Raw genomic sequence first — 16,060 nt, 5'->3', positions numbered from 1 at the left:
TGTAGTTTACGCAGTGGTACAGCAAACTGTTGTTTTGATCGCTTTTTACACTTTGAAAAAAATTAATCAATGAGATGTGTGATGTGTACCTACAACACAAATCACATTTGCACTGAGCTTCCACCGTTCATTCTCAGTCATAGGGCTCACCTCAATTCCATAAAACAAAATCGTACAGGGAGTCTAGAGTAGCATGTCTGGTGGACCAATAGTGTTTTTATTTACACGCCCACAGCACACGCAATAAATTGGTGAAAGTAGACTAGATTTAAAACCAGGTGAAAACAGGTTTACGTTGTAGCGCAGGTGGTGTAACGTGTTTGTTTGGTGGATGTCACTGTATTGAATCCATAAATATGACAATTGCGTGATTGCATTGCTATTCTTATCATCTTTATTATATTTATTTAAAAAAAAAAAAAACCTGAGCCGCAGCAGAGCTATGCAGGTGTGTTGGGGGTGGAAGGCGGTCTCCAAATTGCCCACTTCAAAGCGATGAGCTCCCTCAACAACTTTTACATCATCAACCTGTGGATCTCTGGTTCCTTATAAGCGTACTTTGTGCCCTTTGGTCTTTAGAATGAACTCTAGCAAGTGTAGGCGTCTCTCGTGCTGAATTTAAAGGGAATGAGGGGAGCCGTTTCCATTGGTTGGGAAACAAGCTGGCTTTTTTCACTCCCACAATGGCGCAACCATTTCAAACTGTGCCCATCCATAAATACCACAAAAGAAAGAAAACTTCACACTAGGGCTGGGCGAAATGGCCAAAAAATAAAATCTCGATTTTTACAGACATACAGGACGATTACGATTTCAATAAATGTTTATTTAATAAACCCAACAAATATTTATCTAAAGGTTACATTTATTTAAAAAAAGAATTAATGTGCAAACACAGACAACAATAATGTATACTAATTCTAAATTAGTTTTAACATAAACTTAACATTCATAGTTTTTTCTTAAATACCACAATTAAGTAGTCTTGTAAAGCACCCATCCAGCATTCTGCCACTTGTGCAAAATTACAATTTACAAAAACATTTGAATGTAACACAACATAAGAACAACAGTTTTTAACAATCCAAAAGAAAAAATTTGATTTCACGATTTAGCAAATTTTCAAAGATTCGATTTTTAAAATGTATCAAATTACTTTGATTTATTGCCCAGCCTTCACACATCTACACAGTTTGACTGCATATTGCGCTGAACACTGTTTCAGTTTGCTCCATCTCCAAATGACTGTACTAACTGTCATTAGCGACGCGAGTAATTGAGGAGTGGCGGACCTTAATACAGGACGTGACTAGACTGGTCGCCATGACTGGACAGGACGTGACTAGACTGGTCGCAATGACTGAAATGAGAGTGACGTGACAGAACCTGATTTGCCTTGACTTGCTGTGGAGTGGCTATGATTTGGCAGGGATTATGGCTTGGCTGTGGCTGTGACAAACACTTTGCTGTGACGATGGCTTGGCTGTGGCTGTGACGAAGACTTGGTTGTGACAAAGACGACGTGGCTGTGGCAATGGCTATTTAGCTGTGATGAAGACGACTTGGCTGTGATGAAGACGACTTGGCTGTGATGAAGACAACTTGGCTGTGACAAAGACAACTTGTCTGTGACAAAGACGACTTGTCTGTGACAATGGCTACTTGGCTGTGACGAAGATGACGTGACTGTGACAAATTCTTGACACACAAACACTCCCACACAGATCGTAGACAATGACCCACACTGACTGGACAAACACAACGGACTAAATACACCAACACTAATGAGACACACCTGGGGAAGGGAAGACACACACAGGTGGACGTGGTTAGATATAACGAGACAAGAAGAAAGACAAGGAACACAAAACACTGAACACTCAGACAAGAAAGAACATGAACACCCAAAATCAAACAAAAACCCAACCCCACAGAACCGAAACGTGACACTGACAAACAAACTGGCCAGTCACAGGGAACTTTTATTAACGCTTCTTGCACAATGCCAGCGCAGTCCACACACACTGTCCGTCACAACACAAACAATTCAATTGCTACAAACACCAACATCACATACAAAAAGTCCTTACAGTTATAAAGTTGCAATGTAGATTAATCAGATTTTTTTTTTCATTTTCATTCCTTTTTTTTTCCAAAACCAAGGAATTATTTGAAATCAAAAGTGCAGAAAATGCATAAACAAATGATGATGAAATAGATGATAATTAATTTTCTGGTTTGGTCCGAAGCATCCATCAGAAAATTGGCAAAAATGTTGGTTATTGTAAAAGCAGTAAGTAAAAGCAGATGTTTCCAAATGTCTCATTTGGGAGAGAAAAACAAAAACAATAGCTAATCAGTCTACTTTCATGGATGATTCGAGATATTGAAAAAATTATTGTTGAGGTTCATATTAAATGTCTCTAAATGTATTGATGATCAAAATAATTATCAATTAATTTGATAATCGATCAGTTGTCTTTTATTGTACCTTTATCACAATGCTACATACTGTAAAACAACACGGGTACAATAAAAGGCTCCATGATTTCTGTCTGAACAGACCATTTTTATAATTATTATTATCAGAATGAAACTAGTTTAGCTGTTTTTACTTTTGCTGTATTTTTAAAGTTGAAAGCAATTATAAATGTAAAAAATATTAGATGCATGGGGCTTATCTGAAACATACCTTGGTTAAGGTTGTATTGGTTTTACTATTAACACTGGTCCACCTAACCACTTTTTTGCACTTATAAAACATTTAACTATGTTAAAAATTTGTGATGCACAGAATATTCGGCCCGAAAATGGCTATTTTTGGCATTTTCGGCATTCGGTTAAAAAAAAATTAAAGCCAAAAGAATATGGCCGAAATAGGATGTTGTGGTGATGCAAGCAAAAAACTGCTGCAAGCAAGAGTCTGTTTGAATTAAACAGCAAACGCGACGGTGATTGTCCGCCTCGCTTTTTGCTGGTGTTTCCGTGAGTTTGTACCGGTCGGTCGGTCGAAAAAAGACAGAACTGCCGAGTACTGCAGTACAGGTAAGTCACTCTTTCTATTGCAAGGCCTTCCCTTTTATCTCTGATTAGTGCTCCTCAAACGCTTCCACTTTATCACTGGCATCCCGGTGGCCGTGCTAAATACTTTAGCTAACACTAGCACTATTGCTATCAACAGTTTTAAACACGGAAATATTCTGCGCTATCTCCGGGTGGCTACAGACCTGTACAGGACGCTGTGTGTGACTTTGCAGTCCGTTCTCGAAGCCGATTGGCTAGTGCGAAGAAATTTATTTATTTTTAAACAGTGAATATGTGAATGTTCCGATTTTAAGTGCGCCGCACTGTGTCCCGCACCAAATAGCCCACAAATGCGTCATCCGCACCGCACGCATCCGTGCCCGCCGGTGCGAACTACTGTACATTGACTATAAAGTGCAATTGCACCGCCGGAAAATGCTCAGTTGCTCAACCGGCGTTTGGTGTTTAATGTACCATTCGCCAACATGTCTCTGATGTCTGGTTTGGACGCATTTCAATTTATATTGTGCTTTGTTAAAATGCCCATTCTAAATAAATATTATAACTTTAATTTATGATAATAAATGCAATGATAGTTTAAAAAAAAATTGCCTAAATTTTTTCACCGTTTCGGTTTTCGGCCAAGCATTTTTCATTTTCGGTTTTCGGTTTCGGACAAAAAATTTCATTTCGGTGACTCCGTTAAAAATGTTATTGAAAGTGTACCTGCAAAGTTAATACAGATGGCGAAAACTGCTTCAAACTGATTAGCATATGAATGTATTCATATTAATCAATTCCTGAGCTGATCTCATATCTGTGTGTGCAAACAAACGTCTTTGTCACACACTTCAATCCATTTACATGAACTTACTAATTGATTAAGTTGACCCGACAAATTGGACGTTGTGCCGCCTTTGAGAGTCTGATTAGTAATATAAACCCCACCACAACCCTTTCCCAAATAAATCACATTGTTACACACTCCCTCCCCCATCTGCTTTACATTGAAAGTTCATCTGGCTGAAAGATGGAGGAAAGCAATGTGCTTTATGTGTGTCTGAATCCAAGTCAATGAACGGATTACTGGTTACCCGGCCGTGTAATGTCTCTGTTCACCAGGCACACATACACACCCATACACCCCCACCTGCTCCAACCACCACACACATGAAACTGAACCACTTCCAGGCCCAGGTCAATGTATTTCTGGAAGTGTCCAGCCAAAATACACATGCATAAGGTTTACTCCATCTGCGCCACAAGTTAGACCTCTTTTTAGCTACTGTAAAATCTAGTCTACTTTTGGTCACCAAATTGCCAGATGCGCCATTGACATGTGAATAAACATATGGAAACTTATAGTATTGACAAATGTCACAAAGTGTCATTTGCAGCCAGTAAAGAAATCACACTCGACGTTCCAAATGAATCAATGAGTGCACTTATGTAACACATAAACGGATATTCGGTTGTAGTATATTGATAACCTATGATTAAATAGATCACCTAATCGTTAAAATGTCCCATCTGAGGTGAATTTAAGAGTGATGAGATCATCTCAGTCCAGACTACAAGATGCCACACTCAGCATGATGAAGCCGCCGCAGCCCCCGTCGTTGGCCTTGCTAGCCAATCGGCGGCATGTGCATCTTTAAAATGCCAGTAACACCATGAAAAATGTAACCTGACAAATGCTCAGCAAAGAGCCAACTATAATCCTCTTCTTTGACACCTTGTAACTCAACACGTCAACCTTTACTAGTACAACAGGTGAGTCTTCATTTGTAAAGTTAGAAGGTACAGCATTAACATGCTAACGCATGTAACAGCTGGCGTCTGCTAAAGAGCACACATGCAGATATGAAGGCGTGTGTGTCTGCGTCACATCCATTCTCCGACTGATAAATCTACTTTCTATTTATAAAACGGCTGATTAACATTGACGTGCAGCATTTCTCTGTTGTGCGTATACTTAATATGCGAACACACTCGCAATCAACTCCTCTTGTGCGCATTTGTCAATTCATTCATCAGCACATGTGACTCATTTGCACAAATTTGTAGGAGTACTCGAACTACTGAGGTAGACTGAATATGGGGAAAATAATGATGGAATATTGAAAAAAAAGTCTCATTAATAATCACACAGATATTTTAATGTAACATTTTAACTGCCACTTGAATGTAAAAAATTATACAAATGACCACTGTAAAAAGTACAAAAATAAAAAAAATTAAGACAGTTTACTGTGATTAGTAGCAAGTAACTGGCCTGGTCTAGTTATAATGCTCCGTCTTTTGGAATCAGGTTTTCTCAATTATAAATCAAGGCAAGGGCCTGTTTAAGGTTGTTGAAGGAACCGAGTCACTGCCCGAAACCTTTACCATCACTACTAATCTGATCTCGCCAAAGTGTCAAGTGAAGGAGAGACATGGTGGCATAGAAAATACATTATTAAATCTGACGGACTCAGGATGCTGAGTGAGCATCCATTAGGACGGCAGCGGAGCCGAGATGCATTTCAGATGAATAATAGACAACTAACGAGACCTCGCCGGGAATTTGAAGGAAATGGATACATGAGCGCCTTGTTAATGGGCAAGTGACGAGGCGTTTCGTTGTGCTTTGAGCACTGTGGCACCACCAACGGGTCACGTGCTGCTATGAAACTTGTAAGATGACTTCTTCAGGTTCAGGTTGGCAAGAGGTTTACGTTTTACCGCACAAAAGAACGCACGTACACTCACACACAAACTATGCATTTCAATGACAATGGGCATCCAGTCAATTAGCTAGTCAGTAGCACCTTATTACCATATTATGTCTCTCTACCAAGATGGTTTTAACAAGCTTGTTAAAAAAGGACCATTGCTTGACTTTTTTCTCCCCTTTGCGATGACTCAATTACTTAATTTGAGGAGCAATTTTGTAATTTTGTGGAACACATTTTTGCAGGTTAATCCCAGGGACCTGAGATAAGCGTTTTATTAAACTAAAAAATAAGACAATAAAATAAATGAAATTTAGCTTTGCTAAATATAGCTTATCAACTGTTTTTATTCCAGATATTGAAATTGAATACAGCAGCAAACTGTATTTTCTTGACTAAAATAAAAAATAAAAAATAAATATGCATTTTGGAGAGCATTTATTGTGCTTATGCGTCCTCAATTGTCAAAATCTAAACTGAGGAAATCTATTGTGATAACAAACAAATAACATTTTTGATATGATGAATATTTTATACCATATTAACTTTTAACTTTATAGACCACTTCCCTTGACTGACGTACAGCGTAAGGCCAGGTACATACATGAGAATTATTTAAATCCTCAATTTATTAATAATCATCATCCGGCTTGTAAAATCACGGGCTCAGGTACCTAGTCAAAAAATTATGGTTAGAAATGTTTTTTGGGGTGAATGTTAATTCAATAGTTAAAATGTGTAAATGTAATTTTTATATAATTAAATAAACATTTTCCTGTTTTTTTTTCAGCACTCAGTATTTATTTCCTAACAGCAACATATGCCAGAACTACACAATGTCAGCTTATTGAAACAATAAAATTTATTGTTTTATTAAACAAATGAATTAATAAATTAATGGAAAAAAAAACATAAATAAATAAATAAATAAAATTCATATTTAACACAAACGAGTTGCATGGCCTGTTCAAAAAGTTAAATGCCCACTTCTGATTTGCAGTATGGGACCCTGTGAACAGCTAGCTTACTTTTAGCTTAGCTTACAGTTCATTAGGGCAGCCGTCCAATGTCCACTCCTTTTTTTTTTTTTTTTTGCACCACTGACCACTTTAATGTCTGGACATATTTTGACGGACCGTCGAAACAGCGGCATAAAGACACAGAGATAAGCATCTCCCTGGTTACAGTGAAGCAGTTTAGTCAAGACAGCAACCAACAATGTTTCTTCATATAAGCTACTGTGCAACTTCAAAATAAATGGAAGAAAAAGTAATACTGTACATGGCTAGCAATACTTTACTTAGCTTTTATTTTCAATTTAACCCTCGGAAGCAATCATCGTGGCAATTGACTTTGAATTGAGGCTGGCCTGACATATTCTTGGTGCGCCAAAGTGTGGTGACATACTTGAAATGGAGCCCAACATTCAGTTTCCAGTCCTCTTGCACACCGGCGCACCACTTATTTGCACCCCCTGTATACAGTATATGCTATGCAGTGTTATGGCTTTATGAAACACAAGAAGAGGAAAGTATGTTTTTACTAGGTTGGGATTTTTAACACAGAGGATTAAGCACAGTTCACAATCAACAGTACACAGATTTTTGAAGTGAAAGGCACACATTTTGGTGAATGTCAATGCTGTCTCTAAGCCATTACAGCCCAAATGGAAACCATCCAACACAATTAAATCTTTCTTTGGTTTGGATGTAAATCATTCCCCCATCAGAGAGTATGCTCCATGCTTTTAACTTGATCACATCGTGTTGCCGTGGCAACTTGGCCCTGCCGCTTGCAGGTATTTTGATAAGAGCATCACAGTGTCTCTTAAGTTGAAATAAGATGGCTTGCTGACAGGGCACTGTCAAATACTACAGTAACTATGCACTATTTTTCAAGTAAATCAACAAGTTTCAAGTTAAGCCCAACTTGCAGTTAGCCAAGACAGGGGAGTAGAAATAGTCAAATCTAGGTCCATATCCCATATGTCAAAAAATGCTCTAGCAGTTACATGCAGTTACATGCAGTGAGGCTGCTCTCCATTCCCCTAAGTACTTTATATACCAATTGATGCAATTGACCGAGAAAAGCAATCGATCCCAGAGCCCATCGATTGATTGACACTCCAGTGATGACCCCATTAATGACAGTTAGGAGGTTTTTTAAAGGGTAATTTTTTACCATAATACGTGCACACACAGTCACGTGATGTCTCCGTGAACACCGGAGACATCAACACAAACTACACGCGCGCGCACGCACGCGCCGTCTGCAGAGGCTTGAACATCATTGCGATAACGTCATTGAGTTGCACATTAGGGAACACATTTCCTGGCGTCTTGGAGCAGCTGATTCGAGCATGGGAGTCTTATTGCTTTTTATATGAGCACACACACGCACAAAAAAAAAGTGGACATGCACCCACGCAAAGAAGCACACAGGGAGATGTTAAAAGCTGCAGAACGACACCAAGCTGATGTGCAACAAACGAGCTTCCCTCCTCACGTTGAGAACAGGCATTGAGGTTCCATATCTGGCCCAGTTTTTGGTCATGTCCTTCCCTCCCTTCACTATGCACCCTGGTCTTCCTACCTGTTTTGAAGAAAGCATCAGTGTCGGCGTCGCTGGGCGCCTCCTCGGCCGCTTCTGCGGGGTTCATGCCGGATTCCGGTTCGACACAACCCCACCGACAAATGAGTCAAAACAAAAGAGAGACGCGGAGGTACCAAGGGGGGAAAAAATCCACTCGGTGTTAGTCCTCACATGTCCAGGGTCCACTTTAGGTGGCCTCCATCCCGCTCCCGGGTTCGCTTTCTGTCGCCTTCTGCGTTTGTTTGGAGCCTGAAGGCTGGCGGCGCTCCTCTCTATTGTTCCCCGTCCAACCTCCCCGCTGCTCCGCCAGGGTCTCTCTGCCTCCCCCTCCCTCCTTCCAGCCGCCCGCCTCCTCCTTCCCTCCACTCCCCTCCCTCCATTCAGTCCACTGACCTTTATTAGCATCATATGTGTTGGTTAGAGTTCGACAGGCAACGAAGAAGCTTCATGATGAATGAGAGTTAGACATATGTGTGTGAGGAAAAACTTTATTTCGTCATACTATTAATTGCAGTTGAGAGTCAATCGTTTACACTTATATGTTAGGGGAAAAAACTTGAAGTGCATTTTTACTGTGTTGATGCTGAATCAATAGTTCAAACTGTTTCATCAATCATCAGATATGTATTAAGAGTTTCTTTTTATTAATTGAGTGTCAATGGTTTCAAAGAAATGATACTGCACAGTGCACACCAAAATAAGCTATTGTTGATATTACTTAAAATTACTGTCACACTATTACATTCAAATGTCTTCTTTCTGTGTTAATCAGGGCCATCTGGCATACAGGGTTGATGCCCGGTGGGCCGGCTACCCGGCATCTTTTAGTGACAAAGGAGCGCGGTTTAGTTATTTCCTCTATTTTAACCCAAAAGACCAGCCCACAATTTTGAGGGAGCAACCCATTGATCCCTTTACAATATAGACAGCAAACTAAACCAACATCAATGGCAGAGCTACGTTGTAGCAAGGAGCATGTGTGAATATATATATTTTTTACTGTATTTATAACAGACCATTTGATTCTTGCAGTCAAGACCAATTAAAGGCATAATTTTCACAAAATAGCAAGCAACCAACATAGTCATGGATTCATAAAATAAAATGCACACAAATCTGGAACATTGCTCAACATATTCATAATACAAGCAAGAGCAAACCTAAGTAAAAAAGCATTGCTTAGAAATGTGAAGAATTAGGAGACGTTTGTGTCTTTTTAGATATAATTTGAATGAATGGGCCATTAATCGCGGTATGCAAAACGGTGTCGGCTTGGTTATTAGCTAGCAAATGCACGATAGAAGTGCACTACGAGCAAAGCAACGGCAAATAAAACGGCATTATTTAGTGAATTAAGCTCAGAAAAGTGTTACTCTTTACTGAGACTTGATCCTGATTGTATTATGAGTGTGTTGAGCAAGGTTCTCAAAATGTGTGCCTTATAGTCAGTACCGGCCCAAGGCAAAAGCGAACTACACATAGAGAGAGAGAGAGAGAGAGAGAGAGAGAGAGAGAGAGAGAGAGAGAGAGAGAGAGAGAGAGAGAGACTCAGTAGAAAGTTACAGTCAAAAAATATTAAATTCAATTTTTTTTCATTTGACAGTATGTCTCTCTCTCTCTCTCTCTCTCTCTCTCTACCGCCAATTTTTTCTCTCTCTCTCTTTCTCTCTCTCTCTCAGGTTATAACATGACAGGCTTCTCTTTCCCAGTAGGAGATTTGCTGAATTTGCCAAATGTTGCAACAATTAAAAGATTTGGCTGCATAGTATGAATGATCACTAATCACTATTATTGCCGGTGATAGGCGGCCCCAAAATCTAATTTTGCTTAGGAACCCGTGGAGGCGTGGGCCAGCACTGATCATAGTTCATGAAACCCTGTATGCCAAACAATGACTCTCGGTTACACAGAGGGTTGCCAGCATGTATAAAGGCCCCCTTGTTAAATCATTGTTAATTATTTCTCACAATAATCAACATCATCAGGTGCAGCAAAAAATTATTTGAATTGGAAAATCACATTTGACCCCTGCTTTGTGTACCTCATCATATTTTATTATTAAATAAATTACAGAATATTTACTATAAAAGAAATGTGTATCATGGTAACATGAAAAAAAAAAGAAACAAAAAAAAATAATTCTGTTTTAATTATTTTTAGTAAGTGATAGTGTCCCATCACTGGGGAGCTATTTTTTAACAGACCTGTGGGCTTTTTTTTTTTATCTTAGGACAATGCACATTAATCATAACATAAAGGCATCTGTGTAAGGAGAAGCTGTATAGAAAATGAATGGATGACATTTCTGCATCAGCAAACTCTACTACTATACAAAACTGTATAAATGCTGACAGTGAATCATTTACAAAATGCATCAAAAACCTTGTTCCTCTTTTTAGTCGAGTAAATGTCAATCATTCACACAAATATTAAGTAAACTTGTTTATTGTTCATGTATGAATGCTGAGAGTCAAGGGGTTAACACATCAGAAACCTTTCTTATTGTTGGCTTCATAGCAAGGCTCAATCACTCAAACAAATGCTAAAAACAATGCAAACAAAGTAACACTAAATAGACGGAAGTCGAGTCGAACGTCTACACGCGATTACTGTTATCATGCAGAAGCTACACAACACCCCAAGAAACCAAGATTTTTGTCTGAGGCGACAATAATAATGCGGATAAAAAGCCTACCTGGAGGATTTCACTCGCTGGCGAGGCAGAAGAAGGGGAATTTACAAACGACGCTGCCTTTGCGGGGACTCGGCTCTTTTTAGAAGGTAGCCTTCCATGCTCAAAAAAATAATAATGCTAATGTTAGCTATTGGAAAATAAATAGCCATCAGCTTGATAGTTCACCTTTCCACACTGACTCACACACTGACAGCCAGGCAACACTCAAAAGTTGTGTTCTTTCTTGTTTACGAATGCTTGTGAAAGCATCGCGAGAACGGAGGGATGGGGTAGCGCAGCCGTTTGTGTGTTCAATAAAGAAGGTAAGATCACAACCACCGTCTGCTGTTAACATACTTGAGAAACGTTACAGTGCTGTATAAAGAAATTTTTTTTTTAAATAGTCACCGTAAACAATGTAATTCAGTCCAACTGCGGACGCCTTGGACGTCCAGATTTCACGATAAATTGCGCTAGGCCTCATGGGAAATGTGGTTATTTCAAGGGAAATTCAAGGGAAAACAATATTGCTTTTGTGCAAAGGTGCCGCCATAATCAACGAAAGCCAAATGCGGCTTTGTTCTGCTTTAAATCAATCAGCTTGTCAAAAGGTTATAAGTACATGTTAATGCTAAAAATCCATCAGCTGAACTTTATTTAGGATTCATCAGAGGCACTTTGATGGTAAGGCAGTTTGAACACAACCACATTCCAAATTATTAGAAGGCGTGCATACTTGTACAAGCAAATTATCTCCGTTGTTTTATTTTTTACTGCCCCCTGCTAAAAGATTTCTTCTTTTTTTTTTGCAGTTGAGTTGCACGTAAGTTATAGGTCACTTTAATAATGTAAGAAGTTTTGAAATGATTTATCTTGGCCCCATTTTTTTTAGATCACAAACCCCTGACATTTGAACAAGGTGGTGTAGATGTTTTATACCCCCAAAATAATCTTTAGAACATGAATAATTCACTCATTCCTGGCTGCATTTTCAGTCTTTTTTGCAGGTCTGTGGGAACGGGGTTTCTTTTTGACAATGATGTTGATTTTATGTGAATCATGTAGAGAAACAAAACAAAGGTCACTGTCATAAACGTACCCATAGATTTAAGTTGACTGCAGTGAACGCAATGTTTTCAACAAGACGCCGCCCACCAGATCTGTCAGACAAATAAGCAATGGAATCTTTTCACCTATTGTAAATGAACTCTGCAGTATTAAATGTGATCTTGATTATGTCATGACAGAGCATTTATTAATGAACAGTAGACTCTGATGTGATTGTTCCATAATAGTAGTGTGTCCAAGGAACGACAACATTTCCATCCAGTCTGGTTAGTTTCCTGCCGTTTTACCGCATTTGCTCAGGAGTCCTTTTTAATTTGGTTTCACTCCTTTGTTTGCATTCCCTATATCAAACGTTTTCAGCAGTACTGGAATAAGTAATCTGTACCCATTTTTGGCACCCTAAATTGATTGCAGGACGCACAGTATGGAACCTTTGAAAACATACCCGACTGAAGAAGAAACATGAACGATGCCATGCAATGATTAGAATTTATCATCAGCATGTCCCACAGCTGTCTGATGAGAAATAATAGGGTCGTGTGGACACAAACAGTACATTTTGTAAAACTTCTCAAAAACACATGTAAACATCCCCTAAGACGCTGTAGCAATTAATCAACTTACAAAAACAGCAGGTCGTGATATATGGTAACATGTGAAATGTATGCGCACTATTACGTGCAGCACAACTTGAAATATGTTCCTCTTAACTGCACCTTCATGAAAAACAAACCACCAAAGACTCCAGAGAGGTCAGCTGTTAGCCGCATCATGATTCATCTGCTCTGCATATTTTGACACGAGTAAAGACTATACGTTTCCAGTCTGCCCACCGGCCGGCAGTTTATCTACAAGTTTGACAAGCATTGACTGTGACATGCTGTGAAAAATGTGGTGCAGTTATGTTGACATGATGCCGCAAATCCCCAAACTTTAGTTTTTATTTAGTTCCCGTGACTCCTTTGACTAAGGAACAACATCATTATGTGGTTCCCTATCACTTTTCTCAGCACCAAAAAAAAAAAGTTGTTTAAAATAGCAAGAGTGTCAAATTAGATACTGTCAAGTGTAAACCTGAACACTCATAACTACTTTCTCAGTCAAACTAGTCAAAACATGTAACAACACAAGATCACTCCACTTCTAAATAAAAACAAAATGTAAAAAGCCAATACACTGTAAAAACGTGATCACGATGGCACATCCGGTGCGTAAACAACGGCTGTGTTCGTTCATTTGAATGCGAGTTTGCTGACGTGATGTGCAAGAAAAATGCCATCTTATATCGCCAAATACTGTGCCATCCTCAGCATGTCATGTCCTTCCTTGAGGGGTGGCGTGGCGTCTCCTGATGTAGAGCTAAGCACGCTGAGCTCAACAAAATGTAGCTGGCGAGCAGGTAAAAGTTGGCTGGATGTTTGCCATAACAAATATTCCAGAGCAATGTATGTAAATAGTGCATAATGTGTTTTCACACATAAATACATGTTTTCACTTGTTAACGTATGTTGATAAGTTTAAAGGTGAATAACTCTTTGAGGTGAGTTATTCAGAAAAATGGTACAATTTGAATATGTGTACTTTACTTAAGGCTGCTAAATGCAGAACATTTATTTTCAAATCGCTACTGCCATCTGTGGGCGAAAAATTTAAATTGCACACTCCCATCATCACATTCAGAATGCACACACACATGACGTCACATCCGCAGACAAAGGGTGGGATATTCTAACCCAAATCCAGTCTGAAAACTATTGGCCAGAGGCTTGCAGGAGTACCCATTGTGAACAGCTAAGGAGTTAATCTGCTAATTAGAAGATGTTGGAGTGATAAATGGTCAAATAAAAAGCCATTATTATTTCATTTTATTCATTATAATTATTATTATTATTTTAAATAAAAAAAAATATATATATTTTGGGGCAAATTGCTACTTAGAGCAGCTTTAATGTAATAAGTTTAAAAGACTGGATCTTGAAGCCACAAAACCATATTAATGTGCTGCACTGAAACTTACATTTGTTAGAATATTATAGTGGAGTTAATCAATACTTTTATGAAACCCTAAATCATCGTACAAGCTAAAAATAAAAAATGAAAAAAATAAAATAAAAAAGAGGCTTTTGAACCTTAATCTGAACAAAAGTGGTGATTTGGCAGAAGAACACAAAAGATCAATCTGCTATCTGCCACTATTTGCCAGTTGAACAGTCACCTGTGTGGCCAGAACTTATGTTGTTATGATGGAACAATTTACATTTTTAAGTTATAGACATTTTATAACTTAGTTTCTTCTTAGCACATCATGGTGGATTTTCAACAAAGACTCTTATGTTCAACGGCCAGGTAAACACCTGGCTGTTGAACATAAGAGTCTTTGTTTTGTTTTTTATTAATTAATTTATTTTTATTTTTATTTTTTTATAGTGTGTGACATTCTGAGTGTTGGAAAACTGAAGCCTAAAAATGTGGTGTTCGGACTTAAATTCACCCCTGTGTAAAATTCTATTCAAAAGTCCCCCATCCCCCTCCCCCAATAATTACGACCTAATAAATAAATTTGACTACACTTGGACCAACGAAACAACTAATATCCTGTCTCTCAAACTTTCCAACATTTTATGTTATGAAAAGGCGTTTCAGCATTGCTTCCAGAGAGGACGTTAATTTTCCTCACAAGGAAGACAGACTAAAATTCTAAATAGGGCGCACTATTTAACGTTGATTCATCCAAGTAAGGCATTTATGAAGAGACTCTCATTCTAAAAAGCAGAACACCGGTCCTCCTTTCATCTTTACGTTTCGACATACGACGCAAGACTTGGCAGTCTAATTCCGGTATGAGATGCTGTTGCCATCTAGAGGGCAGAAATACACATGCCATTCAAACTACTATGTATGTATTGTCTTGCACGATGACACGTTAACTTGATTGTCAAGCACCGATCGAAAACCCTGCAGGGCCTCATTGCATCGTGCATTTTAATCAGGAGGACGCCCGTCACTTTTTATCATCATCAACTACAGCTTGTTGGCTGTATACGAAACCAGCAAGTTTTCTAACAGCGGAGGGGCTATTTGTGAAAACTTGAGCAAATTGTGCACTTTGTGACTAGTGTTTGCAATTTTGCATGGTGATAGGCATGGGTATAAGGTTTTCAAAACCCACCGCATACACGTTGGGCTCACTACCTGGTGACAAATATGCACAAAATCAAATATGGCTGCCACAGAAGACCGCCTCTGTTAGCACTAGATTCTTGTACAAGGCCACATTTTTCTGGCTTTTGGTGTCAAGAATCCATTTCTAAAGTCAAATTTCTGTTCCAATGTCATTTTAAGGTCAAAGACTATTTTGAAGATAATACAGCCAAGAACTAATACAGAACTATGACAATAAACATTATGTTTGATTCTTAAAGGTTTAACAGCATAAAAATTGATTTGTTGTAACTTTCATGCATTAGTGCAGCTCCATCTGCATCTGCACAATAAGCTACAGCGGAATCTGCTCTCCATACAGTATGAATGGGCGCTCATGGCGACGAGCATTGCGTGTTGCTTGTGAAATCATGATCACACTATTTCATACATGATACATGTGAAATAGTAGATATGGTAGTTGGTGGTTGTTCGTGGGCTTATTTCTGTGAGTGGCAACGAAGGTTGCCAGTGGGCACATAGCTTAAAGGAAAACAGTGTTTGAAGGAATGATCATAATTTATATATTTCAAATTGTAGAATGATGCAAAATTGCTCATTTTAGAATACTTTTCCTAGCTAAATAAATTCACAGTTATTCAAGGCATGTGTCTATAGCTTTTAATACTTTACCATACATTATTTTCTTGCTAGCCGCTAAGCGATCTTTCTGTTAGCTAAACATTAGCTGAGGTAAACAATTTTTGATGTGAAGTTGGAGGTGCACTTTTCTTCACCCCCCCCCCACACACACAAGTAAATGAAGAAGAGTAACACACAATCCCAA

General features: G+C 38.7%; 1 protein-coding gene across 4 annotated transcripts in view; it reads right to left on the bottom strand.

The window, feature by feature from the left end:
• The window catches only part of kalrna (kalirin RhoGEF kinase a), a 142,527-nt gene extending 133,894 nt beyond the window's left edge, over nt 1-8,633 (bottom strand). For all 4 annotated transcript variants that reach the window (XM_086090380.1, XM_086090381.1, XM_086090382.1 and 1 more), the window contains exon 1: nt 8,331-8,633. In XM_086090380.1, the coding sequence (XP_085946506.1) occupies nt 8,331-8,397 (67 nt within the window). In that variant the 5' untranslated portion in view covers nt 8,398-8,633. The remainder of the gene's footprint in view (nt 1-8,330) is intronic.
• Between the last annotated feature and the right edge of the window lie 7,427 nt (nt 8,634-16,060).

This window comes from Leptonotus elevatus, chromosome 12 (genome assembly GCF_054856555.1).
Source record: "Leptonotus elevatus isolate MCC_2025b chromosome 12, RoL_Lele_1.0, whole genome shotgun sequence".
NCBI lineage: Eukaryota > Metazoa > Chordata > Actinopteri > Syngnathiformes > Syngnathidae > Leptonotus > Leptonotus elevatus.
Note: the sequence above shows the minus strand (reverse complement) of the source record. Positions and strands in the feature narration are given on the sequence as shown.